The sequence below is a fragment of the Hyperolius riggenbachi genome, chromosome 3 (assembly GCF_040937935.1).
Source record: "Hyperolius riggenbachi isolate aHypRig1 chromosome 3, aHypRig1.pri, whole genome shotgun sequence".
Classification (NCBI taxonomy): Eukaryota; Metazoa; Chordata; class Amphibia; order Anura; family Hyperoliidae; genus Hyperolius; species Hyperolius riggenbachi.
In genome coordinates, this window is record NC_090648.1 from 292350751 (window position 1) to 292367821 (window position 17071).

Below are 17071 nucleotides of genomic sequence, written 5' to 3' on the forward strand. Positions count from 1 at the left end.
TCTACGGGGTATCTTAGCCCATTCTTCATGGGCAAAAGCCTCCATTTTAGTCACATTCTTAAGCTTGCGCGTTGCAACTGCTTTCTTTAAGTCCCACCAGAGGTTCTATATTGGATTTAAGTCTGGTGACTGTGATGGCCACTCCAAAATGTTCCAGCCGTTAATCTGCAACCATGCTCTAGTGGACTTGGAGGTATGCTTGGGATCATTGTCCTGTTGAAAGGTCCGACGACTCCCAAGCCTCAGGTTTGTGATGGACTGCATCACATTTTCATCCAATATCTCCTGGTATTGAAGAGAATTCATGGTACCTTGCACACACTGAAGCTTCCCTGTACCTGCAGAAGCAAAAACAGACCCAAAGCATGATTGACCCCCCCCCGCCATGCTTCACAGTAAGCAAGGTGTTCTTTTCTTCATAGGCCTTGTTCTTCCTCCTCCAAACATAGCGTTGATCCATGGGCCCAAACAGTTCTAATTTTGTTTCATCAGTCCTCAGAACACTATCCCAAAACCTTGTGGTTTGTCCACATGACTTTTGGCATACTGCAGTTGACTCTTCTTATTCTTTGGAGACAGCAAGGGAGTTCTGGCATGGAGGCCTTCATTACGCAAACTTCAGTACCCGCATCTGACAAATCTTTTTTCAGTTCCTCAGCAGTCACAGGGGTACTTTTCTCCACGTTGCGTTTCAGGTAGTGCACAGCAGTCAAAGTCAGCATCTTCTTGCTGCCACAACCAGGTAGCATTTCAACAGTGCCCTATGCCTTGAATTTGCGAATGATGCTTTCTATGGTGTCTCTTGGTATGTTTAACATCTTTGCAATCTTCTTATAGCCATTGCCCTTCCTGTGAAGAGAAATCCCCTCTTCTCTCGTCTTCCTGTACCATTCGCTTGACTTCACCATGTTTGTAAACACACCAGTAAATGTCTAGAAGGAGCAGAGTATCGCAGTCATTTTAACCTCCTTGCCGGTTTTCCCGACCTGAGCTCGGGGTAGAAAAAAGCAGCTGCTATCAGTGATCCCGAGCTCAGGTCGGGGTAGGCATTGCAGAGCTGTACCTGCAGTTGTGGAGTCCCGCGCGCGATCTCGCTGCGCAGCGGGACTCCAGCCTCTCTCCCCGGCAGTGTGGGGTCTTTCCCTGGCCGCTGGGATCCCCCATGTCCCCGCTATTCTTCCGGGGACCCGGCAGCCAGTTGGAGCAGCGCAGCCGTGGTGGTGGCAGCAGAGCGGTGGTGGCAGCGTGACGTCATCGGGGGCGGGGCTAACATTGAAAACGAACTTCTCTATATTAGAGAAATATAGAGAAGTTAGTTTATATGTATATTAGCGCCATCTTGTGGGCAAAGAGAAAACTGCAGCCCAGGAGCCCAGGAAGGTAATTTTTTTTTTCATTTTGCTGCAGATCTCCCTGCCAGAATGATTTTTTTCAGGTTTTAGGGTCTGAAAGAGTGAAAAAAAATTGCACCGCTTTTAGACCCTAAAATCTGGAAAGAATCAGACCGCCAAGGAGGTTAAATCTGCCTAATTGGTGCTTAATATGCTTGATTGCTGCTCATTAACATCCACAGGTGTTTTCAATACCTGATCAAAAACACCTCTGTTCTTAAGAGTGGTAGTCTTAAGGGGTTGAATAATTGTGTCAATGAAGAAATCACAAAAAAAAAAAAACAATACTTTATTACAAAAACAATTGATGTCATTTTAGTTGCATTTGATTCTTTAAAAAGTCCTTGTAAGATTTAATTCTGAACACAATTACAAATGTACACTAAATTCCATAAAACCCTTTACAGCATTTGGGGGTTGAATAATTTTGAACACAACTGTATCTCCACTTTCCTTATGTCCTGTGCATGAGTTTATGTCCACTTTAAAGTGTACCCAATACAAATATACTGTATATACTCACGTATAAGCCTAATTGTTTAGCATTAAAAATGTGCTGAAAAGTTACCCCCTCTGCTTATATGCGAGTCAGTGGAGCAAAATAGATGGTGGAGCAGCTTTTGTTACTGGCAGAGGAGTGTAAAGATCCTGCACTAGTGATCCTGCTCTTGCCAGCTAGCTCCTTGCTGTGTCCGTGTCCCCATCCCCTGCAATATGCTGTGGAGAGTGCACTGCTCAAGACTACCTCTGTCCCCTGGCTTTTGGAGCAGAGCGTGCAAACAACGTGTCAGCAGAGACACAGGTGTATGATCCTGGGGCACATCTGACTATGGGGAGGAGGTTGCCTTGTAATGGGGGAACATCTGGCTACTGTGGAGGGGGCTATATTGGGGATGGGGCTTATACGCGAGTCAATTACTTTTTCCTGGTTTCTGAGGGAAAAGTGGGTACCTCGGATTATACACGGGTCAGCTTATATGCAAGTATATACAGTAATATTTTTTTTTTTTTTAAAAAGGAGATACTTCTATTAAAAGAGATCTTCCAGAGGCAATACACATCATCTTTGCCCCCATTGTTGCCACGCGTGCACCCCCAGGGCATATTCAACAAGAGTTTGTTGGATATGCTATCATGGCAGCGCTCCTCTTCATGCACAAGCAAGGCCATACATTGGGTTCTCTTCAGATTGCTTTTGCTGTCTGATATCTGGCCAAACCACCTTTAGCAATTCTAATTTACTGTCCACGCTGCCTGTCAGCCATAGTAACCAGCAATGCTAATGATCACAGCTCACCAATCTCTCCTGCTGAAGTTCTTCTCGTAGGACTCGGTCTTCTGGTAAAACATCGCAGAGGAGAAAGTAGTTTTCTTGTTGGTCTGCTACAAAACATTACAACAATGTAGCAGTTTAAAAGCATAAGGGGATATTTAACTTTCAACATCAATACTAAATAATCATCATCATCATCATCATCATCATCATCATCATCATCATCATCATCACCACCACCTCCCTTTCTTGCCTCTGACTGCACATAAAAAGTCCTTGGCAGCACTTACTCCAGAGTTGCCATATCCTGCTTCCACGGTGTACACCTGTGCCTAGCCCTTTCCCCTGTACACCCTTGTTGTTAATACTTCAGCACCGAAGTCTATGCACTATGATGAAAAACTGTACAATTAAAGATACATGTGTACACGTAGATATAAGATTTACATTTGTCCTAGGGTAAAGGCACTGTAAATGGCTTTTTCCTACACAGCTCACACTTACAGTAGGAATTTTCAGCTGACAATTCTGAGCCCGTACTGATTTTTACAGAAAATGTGGACTAAACCACATCCTCATGGGGAATTTTTGAGACTTCCACTATATTTTGAAAAGCACGTCATGGCAAGGAATTATACAAGGATGCTGGTCTGTTTACTTGCATCCTCACTATTCAGGCAGCAGGGCTTTGCCACAGTCGTTCAGGGAATGCTTTGAAAATAATGAAACCTTGAGAATACCCCATGAGGGAATGGACTAATTCCAAACTTGTTGGTAATAAAGTTCTGATCCATCAGATTAAAACACCTACTGTAAAAGACAAGTACAGAAAAAAAAAACACAGTTCATTTTAACCCAGGACAAATGTACATCTTGTACATATGAAAAACACTTTCTCCCCCAAAAGTGGGGAGAAAAAGTCACTGCATTTTATGGTCCAAATACAGGTAATGCCTGACTTACAAATGCCTGCCAATCTGTGATATCAGGGACAGCAAAAGCGGCATTGCGTGTCTCACCTGTACTGGACGCCTGCAGCGATTAGAGACATCTTCTCTCCCTCACAGCTTCCTCTAGTCGGCTTCTGCAGATCGCGGATTATACACCGCCAGCACTAGGGGGAGCCAAAAGAGAGACAAGACGTCTCATACACCCACCCACAGAGCAGGTGAGGTGACGCTTATGCTGAAAAACTTTGCACGGGGGAGCATAAAGGGTACAGAGGAGGACAAGAAGAACAAAGCAGGACACAGGATGAAACAAGGGGAACAGAGGAGGAAACCAGGAACAGAGGACACAGGGAAAAAAGTAGGACAAGATGACAAGGGGATATAGGGGCACACAGGAGGAGAACACAAGATGGCACAAGGGGGATATAGGGGCACACAGGAGGAGAACACAGGATGGCACAAGGGGGACACAGGATAACACAGGGGGACAAAGGAGGACATGAGGACACAAAAGGAGCAAAAGGGGAACAGAGGAGGACACAGGACAACACAAGAGGCATGGAGGAGGACACAGGGAGACAGAACAGGACAGAAGAGGACACAGAGGGACACTAAAAGGTACAAGGGGGACATAATGAAGGCGGGTAAAGAGCCACAAGACACCCCTGCACCATGGACACACCAGGTTTAGTATATTTTTTTCCCCTGTTTTTAGTCCTCTAAACCTAATATTTTAGTAGTACAATCAGTGAACCTGACACTTGCTACAGCCACGAATGGCTGACAATGTAAGGTCTTCCATGAATAAATAAAAAACAAATGCTTTATGAACACCATGATAGAACAATGACTGAACATTTTAAAAATGCAGCCAGTGCATTTTAAGCTTTCTTACGGAATTCACCGAGAGATGACAGCCTGTCAGAAGACTGGAAAACACTTCTGATAAATGCCTGTGAGAATTCAGTGCTACCGTATTTCATCAGGTGTATGCAGGTTTTTACAGTGAGCTGCAGATAAGCTTCTTATGAGCCTATTGTTTGGATGTCTTTGTGCTCCTTATTTTCAAAACTCAGCCATGTTAACAAACAGCAGTTGGAACAATGGCATGAAGTAGAGCTCTCTGTTCTTTATCAAATCATCTCTGTATAGTTTAAGTATTTTAATAAAATGGTATAAAAGAGCGCCTTTTAATATGCTGACATTTACTGAGGTCACAGCATATTTCATCATAAAACTTTCCTTGCCCTGCTGTCAGTGAGATTAGAGCCATTAAAACTCCTCTGTTCCCCTATATAACCGCTCACAGAATGCACATAGATTTTCCATCATTAGGGACCACAATCTATGTACCAGACACTTGATCGAGACCCCAATAGTGCAATATGTCAAACCAATTGGTCAAAAGATTAAATATATGAGAATATAATCACAAAGGTGGGTTACCTCTTGTAACCACTCAGTAAGCAGGTGGGGAGAATAGTCCCGACCCCACTCAGGTTAAAAATGTCACTCTCCGTAGAAGTAGAAGAAAGGGGGTAACACCCCATCCACCAAGGGTGGACACTCAGAATAAACAATTGTCCAAAAACGGAGGCGCCAGATAAGAATAAAATAGTTAAACGCTTAAAAAGGGGAGGTAGTGGCGGACTTACCTCCCACATGTAGACACAAGATCAGTTATTTACTGAAAAATATATTTACCGTATATACTCGCAAGCAAGCCGACCCGCATATAAGCCGACCCCCCCACTTTTAACTGAAAAAACAGAAAAAAATGATTGACCCTCATGTAAGCCGGGGGTAGGAAATGCTGGCCGTGTGATTCCCTCATGTGTGTCCCAGTATAGCTAGTATAGTGTCCATTATGGGTAGGTAGTGCCCTGTATAGCTAGTAAAGTGCCCAGTATAGCTAGTATAGTGCTCAGTATAGCTAGTATAGTGCCCAGTATAGTTAGTATAGTGCCCTAGTATAGTGCTCAGTATAGGTAGGTAGTGCTCAGTATAGCTAGTATAGTGCTCAGTATAGCTAGTAAAGTGCCACAGTATAGCTAGTAAAGTGCCACAGTATAGCTAGTATAGTGCCCCCAGTATAGCTAGCATAGTGCTCAGTATAGCTAGCATAGTGTTCAGTATAGCTAGTATAGTGTTCAGTATAGCTAGTATAGTGTTCAGTATAGCCAGTATAGTGTTCAGTATAGCTAGTATAGGGCCCAGTATAGCTAGAATAGTGCCCCAGTATAGCTATTATAATGCCCCGGTATAGCTAGTATAGTGCCCCAATGTAAGTAGATAGTGCCCAGTATAGCTAGTATAGTGCTCAGTATAGGTAGATAGTGTCCCGACCCCCCCCGCCCGCCGCCGCCGCTGCTGCTGCTGCTGCTATTATTAGCTTACCCGGCGGCTTCCCATATCCCTCCCTCCGTCTCCTGCACTGGCTTGTAAATAGTTCGCAGCAGCTCGCCCCACGGCGGCTGCTGTGTGATGACGGAGGAAGCTGTAGGCAGAGCGGCTTCCTGTACGGGCGATGTGTATCGCCGTTGCTATGGGAACCGCTCTGCCTACAGCTTCCTCCGTCATCACACAGCAGCCGCCGTGGGGCGAGCTGCTGCGAACTATTTACAAGCCAGTGCAGGAGACGGAGGGAGGGATATGGGAAGCCGCCGGGTAAGCTAATAGCAGCGGCGGCGGCGGCGGAGGGGGGGGGGGTATAAGGAGCAAACATGACTCGCAAGCAAGCCGACCCCCCAACTTTTGGCCCACTTTTGGGGGGTCAAAAATTCGGCTTGCTTGCGAGTATATACGGTAAATAGACGCCAGAGTAATAGCAACGCGTTTCACGGGTAACATCCCGCTTCATCAGGCAGTATTTGCAGCTTGTAAAGATCCGGAGGCGCTCATACCTAGTCTGGATCTTTACAAGCTCCATATACTGCCTGATACGTATGCACGATTACTCCACACCTCGTATACACAGAGCCAGAATTCCTTTGGATGTGTAGCATTCCTCCTCCCTGTGGTATAAATGTGTAATTGCAGTAAACTCAGCAATGCTAGGGTGTGCAAGGGATGCAGTCAGGTTTACAACTACACTTAGGGCCCTTTTCCACTAGAGCGATTGTGATTGCTGAATCGCAAATCGCTAGTGATTTTTAAATCGCTAGAGTTGTTACTTTATCATAGAAATCACGAGAAGTATTTTCCACTACAGTGATTCGATTTGGAAATCGCTAATCGCAAATCGCAATCGCTTGCTGGAGCGATTTTTACAATGATAATGCAATGCAAATGAAAATCACAAATCGCAATCGCATAACAGAATTAATGAAAAATCGCAATCGCAATCGCTGGCGTTTGTGATTTGTGATTGCGATTGCTAGTGGAAAAGGGCCCTAAGTGTTACAGTGTTTCTGTGGTTTCTAGAAACTTTCCTTAAAAAGTTATGTAATCTTCAGTTCTCCTCTTCTTTGTGTCAAAGAATCCACTGGCTCCTTTTCAAAACTAAATTACTGCATCCTACCCTATCTGCTAATACGAATGTAAGAGGAAGCAGCTTTGATTGATAGGGCTGCTACCCTCTTACCTTTCACATTGTTATGATAGAGACATGGTGGACAGACTGCTTGCTTCAAAACATCTTTATTGTAGCGCATGGAAGAAAAGGCATAATCAGATTACAAATGGAGGAGCACAATAAACCAATGGCAGCCTTAAAGTGTACCTGAGATGATAGGATAAAAGGATTTCTTACTTACATGGGGCTTCTTCCAGCCCCCTTTAGCCCATCTGCTCCCTCCCTGTCCCCTCGGTTGCACTTATGTCAGGTGCGTCAAAGTCTGGACTACAGAGCATGCAGACAGTAGTCATGCCCATACAATGTCTGTCACGCACACTACCTACTCATGCATTCTGCAAATACGTTGTCCATTTAGACTGTAGTTGCACATGTGCAGAATGCTCCACCCTATGAGAGCACGATAGACATGGCACGTGACCTGAAACAGCATATGTACAGTAGCCCACAACCCAGATGGATTGCAGACTTCACAGGACCACTGCTGATTGTCGGGAGGATGGCAAAAAAGTAAATGGACTACAATGGGTTTAAGGAAGCCTCTGGTAAGTAAAAATCCTTTTCAGAAATTTATCTCAGGTTTACTTTAAGGCTAGAGTGGTGTATGATTTCCGCCCCACAAGTTGTTTATTTTTGTCTGAAGATAGACTTTTAACCACTTTACCCCCGCCCGTACGAATTTCTCCGTCCCTTTTTCCATCCTTTAACCCCCAGGGACGGAGAAATCCGTACTTTCCGCGTTCCCACCGCTGCCCGCGCTCCCGCTCGTAAACACGCCGCTGGCCGCTCGTAAACACGCCGCCGCCCGCTCGCCCGGAGATCAATGAATGGGAAAATACATTCCCGTTCGTTGATCTAAGCCCCGCAATGATCAGCTGCTCTCCGATGAGCAGCGCTATCATTGTGAAAAAAAAAAAAAACACATTACCAGCCTCCTTGTACTTCCCCCAAGCCTCCGGAAGGATGCTTGGAGGTCGCATTAAATAAAAAGTTACTGTTGCCATCTTGTGGCCAAATAGTAAAACTACACCCTAAACATTTTTCACATACAAATTAATTACTTCTACACAAATTATTAACTCATTACCTCCCACACTCAATTTTTTTTTTTTGTAATTAAATTTTTTTTAAAAAATTTACAATTAAAAAAAAATACATAAATAGTTACCTTAGGGACTGAATTTTTTAAATATTTATGTCAGGAGGGTACAACACTGTTACTTTATAAACTATGGGCTTGTAATTAGGGATGAACGCAAAACTGAAAAACCTTTATTTCCAAATAAAATATTGGCGCCAAACCTTGTGATAGGGACATAATTTCAACGGTTTTATAACCGGGACAAAAGGGCAAATAAATTTCATGGGTTTTAATTACAGTAGCATGCATTATTTAAAAACTATAATGGCCGAAAACTGAAAAATAATTAATTTTTTCCCACATTTTTCCTATTTTCCCATTAAAACACATTTAGAATCAAATAATTCTTGGCATAATGTCCCACCTAAAGAAAGCCTAATTGGTGGCGGAAAAAACAAGATATAGTTCATTTCATTGTGATAAGTAATGATAAAGTTATAGACGAATGAATGGAAGGAGCACTGAAAGGTGAAAATCGCTCTGGTGCTCAGGGGGGTAAAACCCCTCAGTGGTGAAGTGGTTAATTTTACAGCAATCATATTTTGTATTTACAGGAAAAGTAAAATAAAGTAAATAAAAAAAAAGATGGCTTGTGCTAGAAGGTTATAGAAAATCTGTACGTGTTCTTTTGCTTACCCTCTGGAGCTTCTGAGTTGGTCCTGATTACTGAACAGAATTCTGTTATAGGGTGTTCTGAAAATCTTTTCTTCCAGTACAGAGCATAACTAGAAAACAAAAAAACATAAGCTTGGGTAGAATCAGAAGGTCAAGCAACAACAGAACAATCATGAAAATGATTTGCTAAGAAGCTTTTGTAGAGCGGTGTAGAGAGGTGTTTCAGTTTAGGAAATATGTGAGAAAGCTTGTACACAAACATGTTAACATATGGTTCATTTCTAGCAATAAATATTTAATATATTTGTTGACAGTGAGAGAAGGATGTAGAGGGATGTGGAAAATTGATAGTCACTATCTGCAAGTTTTTTTTATGTTAATATCAACTTGTGCATTTTACACTGAGCCTATAATTTTTATAACAACGGGTTCATTCACATTAGCATACTAGCATTTAAATAGTGTATTAGATGGATGTTTAACAATGAATATACAGGGGATACAACAATTCACAGGGGATATAACAGTCTGTCATTGATAATTATGTTAGTACTGCTGAACTGCAACATTTCCTAACACTATGAAAATTAACCTAAGTTCATGATACTGTGGACCAGGGTCTCTCAATTATGGTATTAACCACTCTGCGACTGCCTAACACCAATTGGTGGCCGCAGAGTGGATCCCCCAGGACTGCCTAACGCCGGTTGGCGTCAAGCCCTGGGGGCGGAGATTGCAGGGGGATAAATGCGCATCCCCGCTGAATGGCGGAGCTCGGAGATCAGCCTGTCTGCCAGCCTGCGGGGGCAGGCTGTTACACAGAAAAAAAAACAAACCACAGGTTTATTTACATGTACAGTGCTGCGATGTACTGCAGCGCTGTATGGGGGACAGCTCTGTCACTGAGCTGTCCCCAGGAGAGTCAGTGAAACAAATCCCTCTCATAGACTGATGCCTATGAGAGGTGATCACTATTATTAGATGGGGGTGGGGGGTGGGGGGAGGGATACATTTAAATAAAAGCATTTTTTATTTAACAACCCAAAAAACAAAATGAATTTAAAAAAAACGTCACAGCAGCAATCAGATGCCACCAACAGAAAGCTCTGTTGGTGGCTACAAAAGGAAGTAAAATATATTTGTGTGCTAAGTTGTATGGCTCTGCAGCGAGGGTAAGTGGGACTGGGGTTATGTAGCCGCCCCCGACTCGCCTGCAGCACAAAGCTACTGTTAAGCCTCATACCCATGAGGCGATATTTGCGGCGATGTTACCCGACATCAGGGAAGATCGTTTAACATAATCATGTTAAACAATGCTGCCCCATGTGGTGATTACGCATCATTAAGCGACAGACACAGTGGATCGTACCGTTAAAGAGAAACTCCAACCTAGAATTGAACTTTATCCCAATCAGTAGCGGATACCCCCTTTTACATGAGAAATATATTGCTTTTCACAAACAGACCATCAGGGGGCGCTGTATGACTGATTTTGTGCTGAAACTCCTCCCACAAGAAGCTCTGAGTACCGCGGTACTCTGGGCAAACTGCCACAATGCAACAATGTTCACAGACAGGAATTAGCTGATTACAGCTGTCTCTAACAGCCAAAACAGCTAGGAGCAGCTACATAACCTGCCCACAGTAAAAATGTCACCATGTAATAAATGTCAGAATGTAAATCGGGGAGAGGAAAGATTTTACAATGAGCAAACACTGACTAAATCATTTTTACATAATTATGGTAAAAAAATGAAGCACTTTTTTTTACTACATTATTTTCACTGGAGTTCCTCTTTAAGATCCCCATTGACTCCGTGCAAAGTACCACGATCACTTACTTCCTGTTTGTGCTCGTCGTGGAGTTGCGAGACGCCGTGAGCAGGAAGAAGCGTCGCTTAACGACTATTGTCAAGGGGACGTCGCTGGACCCATCGGGTGGCAGGTACGTAGCTTTAGGCATCGGTATATGGGAGTCAGACCATCTGATCTAGCTACTCATTCTGTGCCAGTGACCCATTCACTAGTCGATTTCAGCAATCGATCGATTGATTCCATGGAATCGATTGATCGATCAGAAATCAATTCTATTGATCGATTTGTGGCCAATTTCGATCGATTTGATTTAACAGGGTGAAAAATGTAGGTCGATCTGCTGCTGGCAGCAGATCAATGGCCCATAGAGTTGCATTGGATCTAATGGTCCAACAATGCTTTTTTATAGATTTCCAATAGATTTCATTCTGGAATCTATTGGAAATCTGTTCCTAGCGTGTGGCACACATCAGATAGTTTTCTGTCAGATGCCTATCAAGTCGAATCTGACAGGAATCTATCTGATAGTCAAATCTGCTGCAAATCTATAAAGGTGGCCATACACTTATAGAAATGCAGCAGATTCGACCATCAGATAGATTTCTGGCAGATGCCTGTCAAGTCCAATCTGACAGGAATCTGATGTGTGCCACACACTAGGAACATATCTCCAATAGATTTCAGAATGAAATCTATTGGAAATCGATCTAAATACATTATTGGACCATTAGATCCAATGCAACTTTATGGGCCAGTTGCAGATCAACCTAGATCGTCCATCCTGTCAGATAGATCAAATCGATCGAATGGGGAATTTGATAGAATCGATTTCTGATCAGTGTATGGGCCCCTTAAAGTGGTTCTGTGGGGGAACCTGAGGATAAAAACCGCCACTTACCTGGGGCTTCTATCTGCCCCATGTAGCAGTAATGTCCCACGCCGTCCTTCTCTGATCCGCTGTTCCCCGCCGCCGGCACCGGGCATTATTAGCCTGGCATAGCCGAATAAGGTGCGCTGCCATTCACGTCCTCGGAAGCTTTCTGCGCAGTACGAAGTTTTCTTGTACTGCGCCGTAAGCTTCTGATGTTGCGGGCGGGAGCAAGCAGGCTGCTGCCACAGCCGCGGAGCCGCAGTTGGACGGAGTGGCGCACTAGACCTGCGGCGGAGAACGGCGGATCGGAGGATGACGGCGTGGGACATTACTGCTACATGGGGTAGATAGAAGCCCCAGGTAAGTGGCGGTTTTTATCCTCAGGTTCCCCCACAGAACCCCTTTAAGTGTATGGCCACCTTTACAGTATTAGAGGCAGAGCACCAGAACAGAAGGCAGACAACTGCCACTTTCTGACTGGTAATGGATATTGCAGAGATAAGCTATGAAAGGCTGGGAGCCCTGCCCTCAAGTTACAAAATAACTTCCAAAATCACATTTGCACCTTCTTCAATCTTCCTTCATAACTCTTGGTATTTAACTACAAATGAGGGAATGGAGAAAGTAGTCAAAGAGGCCATGGGAGCAGCAGAGATTCTATGCCTGCGGTATTGAGAGTAGAATATATACCTTTGGACATTTTGTGGTGAGGCAAAAAGGTCTACTTTTAGTTTTACACATCTTGCTGCAATGTGTCAGAACACCTAATTTAATTTCTATTACAACTCCAAAAGTTAAAGTCCGTCACGGTGGATTTGATCTTTAAGATCGCACAAAGTATCGCAATCGCTTGAAGTCTCATTCATTGTGAAGGGATATCGCTGGATCCATCTTCCTACATCGCTGTGGGGAGTATTCAGCTTAAGTAAGCTGAGAAAGTCTGCAACTTTTTTGACAGACTCCTTAACCTGCCTGGCGTTCTATTAAGATCGCCAGGGAGGCTGCGGGAGTGTTTTTTTTTTTTTATAAAGCCCACTAGAGGGCGCTCCGGAGGCGTTCTGATCGCCTCCGGCGGCCAGAAGTAACACGGAAGGCCGCAATGAGCGGCCTTCTGTGTTTCGCTTACCTCGTCGCCATGGCGACGAGCGGAGTGACGTCATGGACGTCAGCCGACGTCCTGACGTCAGCCGCCTCCGATCCAGCCCTTAGCGCTGGCCGGAACTTTTTGTTCCGGCTACGCTGGGCTCAGGCGGCTGGGGGGACCCTCTTTCGCCGCTGCATGCGGCGGATCGCCGCACTGCAGCAGCGATCAGGTAGCACACGCGGCTGGCAAAGTGCCGGCTGCGTGTGCTGCTTTTTATTTGAGCCAAATCGGCCCAGCAGGGCCTGAGCGGCAGGCTCCGGCGGTACTGGACGAGCTGAAACAAAAACTCCATGGAAAATGTCAACAGACTGGACACTCTGGTCCTGAACCTGAAAGCAGAAAGTGTATTTTAAATAAGTTTGCCAGAAACTTGGAGAGGCTACAAAAAAGAAAAAAAAAGAAAAACCTGCCATAGCCAATTATATAAAAAGGTCTACTTCTGCCACTTTTACTGTTCCCCATCTTATAATAAAGAGACTAAAAACCTGATTGAATCCCCATTCTGGCCCCAGAGTGCAATTTCAGAATGTCTGACACCTTGCTGGTATCCCCCTTAACATGGACAACTAGCATTGTCTGAAATTCTGATTACTTTCTTCTCCTGGATATCCACTGCAACAAATTTCTTAAAATTGGAGAAATGGTCCACCATCTGAGAAAGCCATGTCCTGAGTAGGTAGATAGAAGCACTTGCATCTGCTGTGATCCTGACTGCACTGTTACTTCTGTGTCATATTTACAACTCTCTCTTACCAATCCAGAGGCATTAGCACTCGGGTTGGCAATTTAACATCCTTATCAAGAGAACTGTGTTTCTTGCAGGGATTAGAAAACGGCGCCCGCTCGTACTACTGGTCGGGTCGCCGCTGATCCTGAGGTCTGACTACACTGCCAGGTGAGGGGGGAGCGGCAGCGGCGGCTAGAGGGGGGGGGCCTCCCTGTCACTCACTCACTACCTAAAGGGGCTCCCTGGCACTCACTCACTACCTAAAGGGGCTCCCTGGCACTCACTCACTACCTAAAGGGGCTCCCTGGCTGGCACTCACTGCCTAAAGGGGCTCCCTGGCACTCACTCACTGCCTAAAGGGGCTCCCTGGCACTCACTCACTGCCTAAAGGGGCTCCCTGGCACTCACTCACTACCTAAAGGGGCTCCCTGTCACTCACTATCAGGGTCCCTGCCACTCACTACCTAACTTGAGGTGCCTGTCACTCACTAGCTAACCTGGGGGTCCCTGTCACTCACTACCTAACTTGGGGGGCTACCATATTAAGGGGGCATTCTGCCTATTTATGTGAAATGCTGTCTATTTATGTGCCTCATGACTGCTGAATTTGTCTTGTTGGGGGCCTCAAGATTGCTGAATTTGTCTTGTTGGGGGCCTCATGATTGCTGAATTTGTCTTGTTGGGGGCCTCATGATTTGTTGGAGGCCTCATGATTGCTGAATTTGTCTTGTTGGGGGTCACATGATTGCTAACTGCGAGACTATGGGAAAAGCTAAATCCTTATATGAGACAATAGCATTAAACCTACTTTTTTAGCTTTTTAAAACAGAAAATGAAACTGGGAGGTTCTAAAAAATTGAATACATTTTTCAGGAGTAGGATGGATGAAATTGTTTATCTTACAGTTTATTTTCAACTTGGATTTTCCATAATGTTCATGTATGAGTTAAAACATTTGTACAGTATTTAGTTTAAATTGCTGTTGCCACTTTGCGATAGATAAGTGACTTTTGGGTTGCAGTTTGGGCACTCGGCCTCCAAAAGGTTCGCCACCACTGTCATAATCTAATGTCCCACTATTGCTAGGTTCATGTAAATTTGTCTTCACCCGTTACCACACCTATATTCTGGTCCATGGCCCACCCATTTTTCGGTGCGGTGCGATAAGCACGCCGCACAACGTGATCCTCATATTTTCAGCACGCTAGCTGCAGTGTGCTGAATTCTGCTGCCTACAGTATGTACAGTATACGCTGTTCTCTAGTGCCTGCACTGTGTGCTGATTTACCTCCAGTGTGTACAGTGTAAGGTGTTACTCTGTGCCTTTACTGATTGTAAACCAGCTATATTGTATGCTGATCCCTGCTACTTTCAGTATGTACAGTATTAGCTGTAAAGCCTGGTACACACAAACAATTTTTATAAGCCAATTTTAGCTCTGTTCATAAAATTCAATGTCTGTTGGCCCACTTACTGCATGGGGGTGGTAAAATTGGGGGTCAGTGATTGACCAATCAAAATTGTATGTGCGTATACATCTTTGATCTATGCCTATACTGATTGTAAATTATCTAAATAAAGGACAGGGGGCTCCATCCAATATTTCGATGGGCAGGCCCGTTATCTGTAGCTTACACCGCTGCTAAGTTCATGTACATATGGCCACACCCACTCACCTCATGGCTACGCCCAATTTTTGACGCTGCGCGCGCCGCATATACCTCCCCACCTGGTGCCCACAGGTGCCCCCGATCTCCAAGTTCCCTAGAAATGCCCCTGGTGTTGCCGCTCATTTCTGATAGAAGTGAATGGAAAAAGAGAAACGAGAGGAAGATCAGGATCGAGAGCGAAATCGAGCAGCAAAAACAATAGAGAGCAAAAACGCATGGCAGAAATGAACCGTGTATTGCCAGCATTAAAATGGATCCGAGATGAAAAACTAACTATAACAAGTAAGGGCTAGTGCACACCAAGCGTTTTCAAAACCGCTGCTGCTTGTGAAAACGCTTGGCTAATGTATCTCAATAGGATGGTGCACACCAGCGGTTTGAGGTTTTTAGCCAACCGCAAACGTGGCTCCTGCAGCATTTTTGCGGTTTGCAGATGCGTTTCTGCCTCAATGTAAAGTATAGGAAAAGCTCAAACTGCTCTGAAAAACGCTAGATCAGAGCAGTTTTTCCAGACGTTTTTGTTACAGAAGCTGTTCAGTAACAACTTTACTGTAATATATGAAATCTGCTAAACAAAAACGCTCCAAAAAACACTAGGCATGTTTAGAAAATCTCTCTAAACATGCCTAGAATCGCTCTAAAAATCGGCTTCAAAAACCTCTAGCGTTTTGTAGATCTGCTAGAGGTTTTTGGTGTGCACTGGGCCTAACTTGTCTATATATCTTATCTAAATTTTAGATAGTTTACACAGCAAATGTAGCTACAAACAGCTTCAACAGTATATGATTATTTCTTCCTGTGATACAATGAGAGTGGCCATGTTCAGTTTGTCACATTACACACAGGCAAGCTGACATGAAGCCCCCTTCCTCAGCCTGTAAAAACTCCCCTCTCCTCCCCTCTGCCTCTGAAATCTCTGCCTAGTAACGCCTCCTTTTCCTCCTGCCCAGACTGAGCTCCCATAAGCCCTTGCTACATCTGTCTCAAAGTGCCAAGGCACTGGAGAAGCTGTGGGCAAGGCTTATTTAGTTTATAGGGAATTAGAATTATATTACTATTCATTACAAATGTATTGTAAGCAATAAAAAAAAATGGGAGGCTGAAGTAGGGCTTTAATGTAGAATTTTTCTAAACACGGTTTTATTTCGCAGCAAAAAGGGGAAAAGGACATTTCAGGATTTTCAGAGGCATCACTTCCCTAACATTTGTACTTTTTTCCCCCCAACAAATGAGAACATTTTTGCTGCTAAATGCAAAACAGCCCTTGAATAACGAAGCTTTGTTCTGCCACTGGTAACGATACTAGTTTTCTAGAGTGTCTGTAATTTGCAGATTCACCATGGTAACAGCAGAACTTTTCACTAATGCTTTAAAACCTAGGGATGAGATTTGAAGGCATTTCTTTTGTAGCTAAAAATTATTTCATCTGACCAGATGAATCTTTAGAGCAGTGTTCATTTTCTGAACGCCCCAGCAAATATACACAATTTTGAAAATGATCATAATATGATACTGTATGGCATGTACACCTGCCAACTGTATGGTTTTGTGCTGGGCAGATTTGTAAATTAAAAAAAAAAAAAAAAACAATAAAAAAAACAAACAAAAATATTACATTGTGCTACAAAAAGATCCAATTTGCATTTGAAAAGGCATTTTACTGATGTCTGAACAGAGTTTGCGCACAGTAACTAACTAAAATTTAATGGAAGCTGCAAAGCACTTCAAATGCAAACACGGACACACGATATGTTTAGAAGAACTCAAGGCAAGATTTGTCAAAGAGCTTCTGGACACGATCTGGAAAAAAGGTTGGAAAACCAAGTAATTAAATTGCAAAAAAGAACCAAAGCATAAATGTGTGTGAGTGTGTGTGCGTACAAAGAGGATATTGTATAAT

At 43.9% G+C, this 17071-nt stretch overlaps 1 protein-coding gene across 2 annotated transcripts in view; it reads right to left on the reverse strand.

The window, feature by feature from the left end:
- Nucleotides 1–17071, reverse strand: part of ZNF277 (zinc finger protein 277) — a 111941-nt gene that overhangs the window by 69827 nt on the left and 25043 nt on the right. The window contains exons 3-4 of one of the 2 annotated variants that reach the window (XM_068276506.1): nucleotides 8966–9054; nucleotides 2689–2771 (exon numbers count right to left, since the gene is read on the reverse strand). In XM_068276506.1, coding sequence (XP_068132607.1) covers nucleotides 2689–2771; nucleotides 8966–9054 — 172 coding nt within the window. Of the gene's footprint in view, nucleotides 1–2688; nucleotides 2775–8965; nucleotides 9055–17071 lie in introns of both variants that reach the window. The other variant, XM_068276505.1, reaches the window with a different exon arrangement.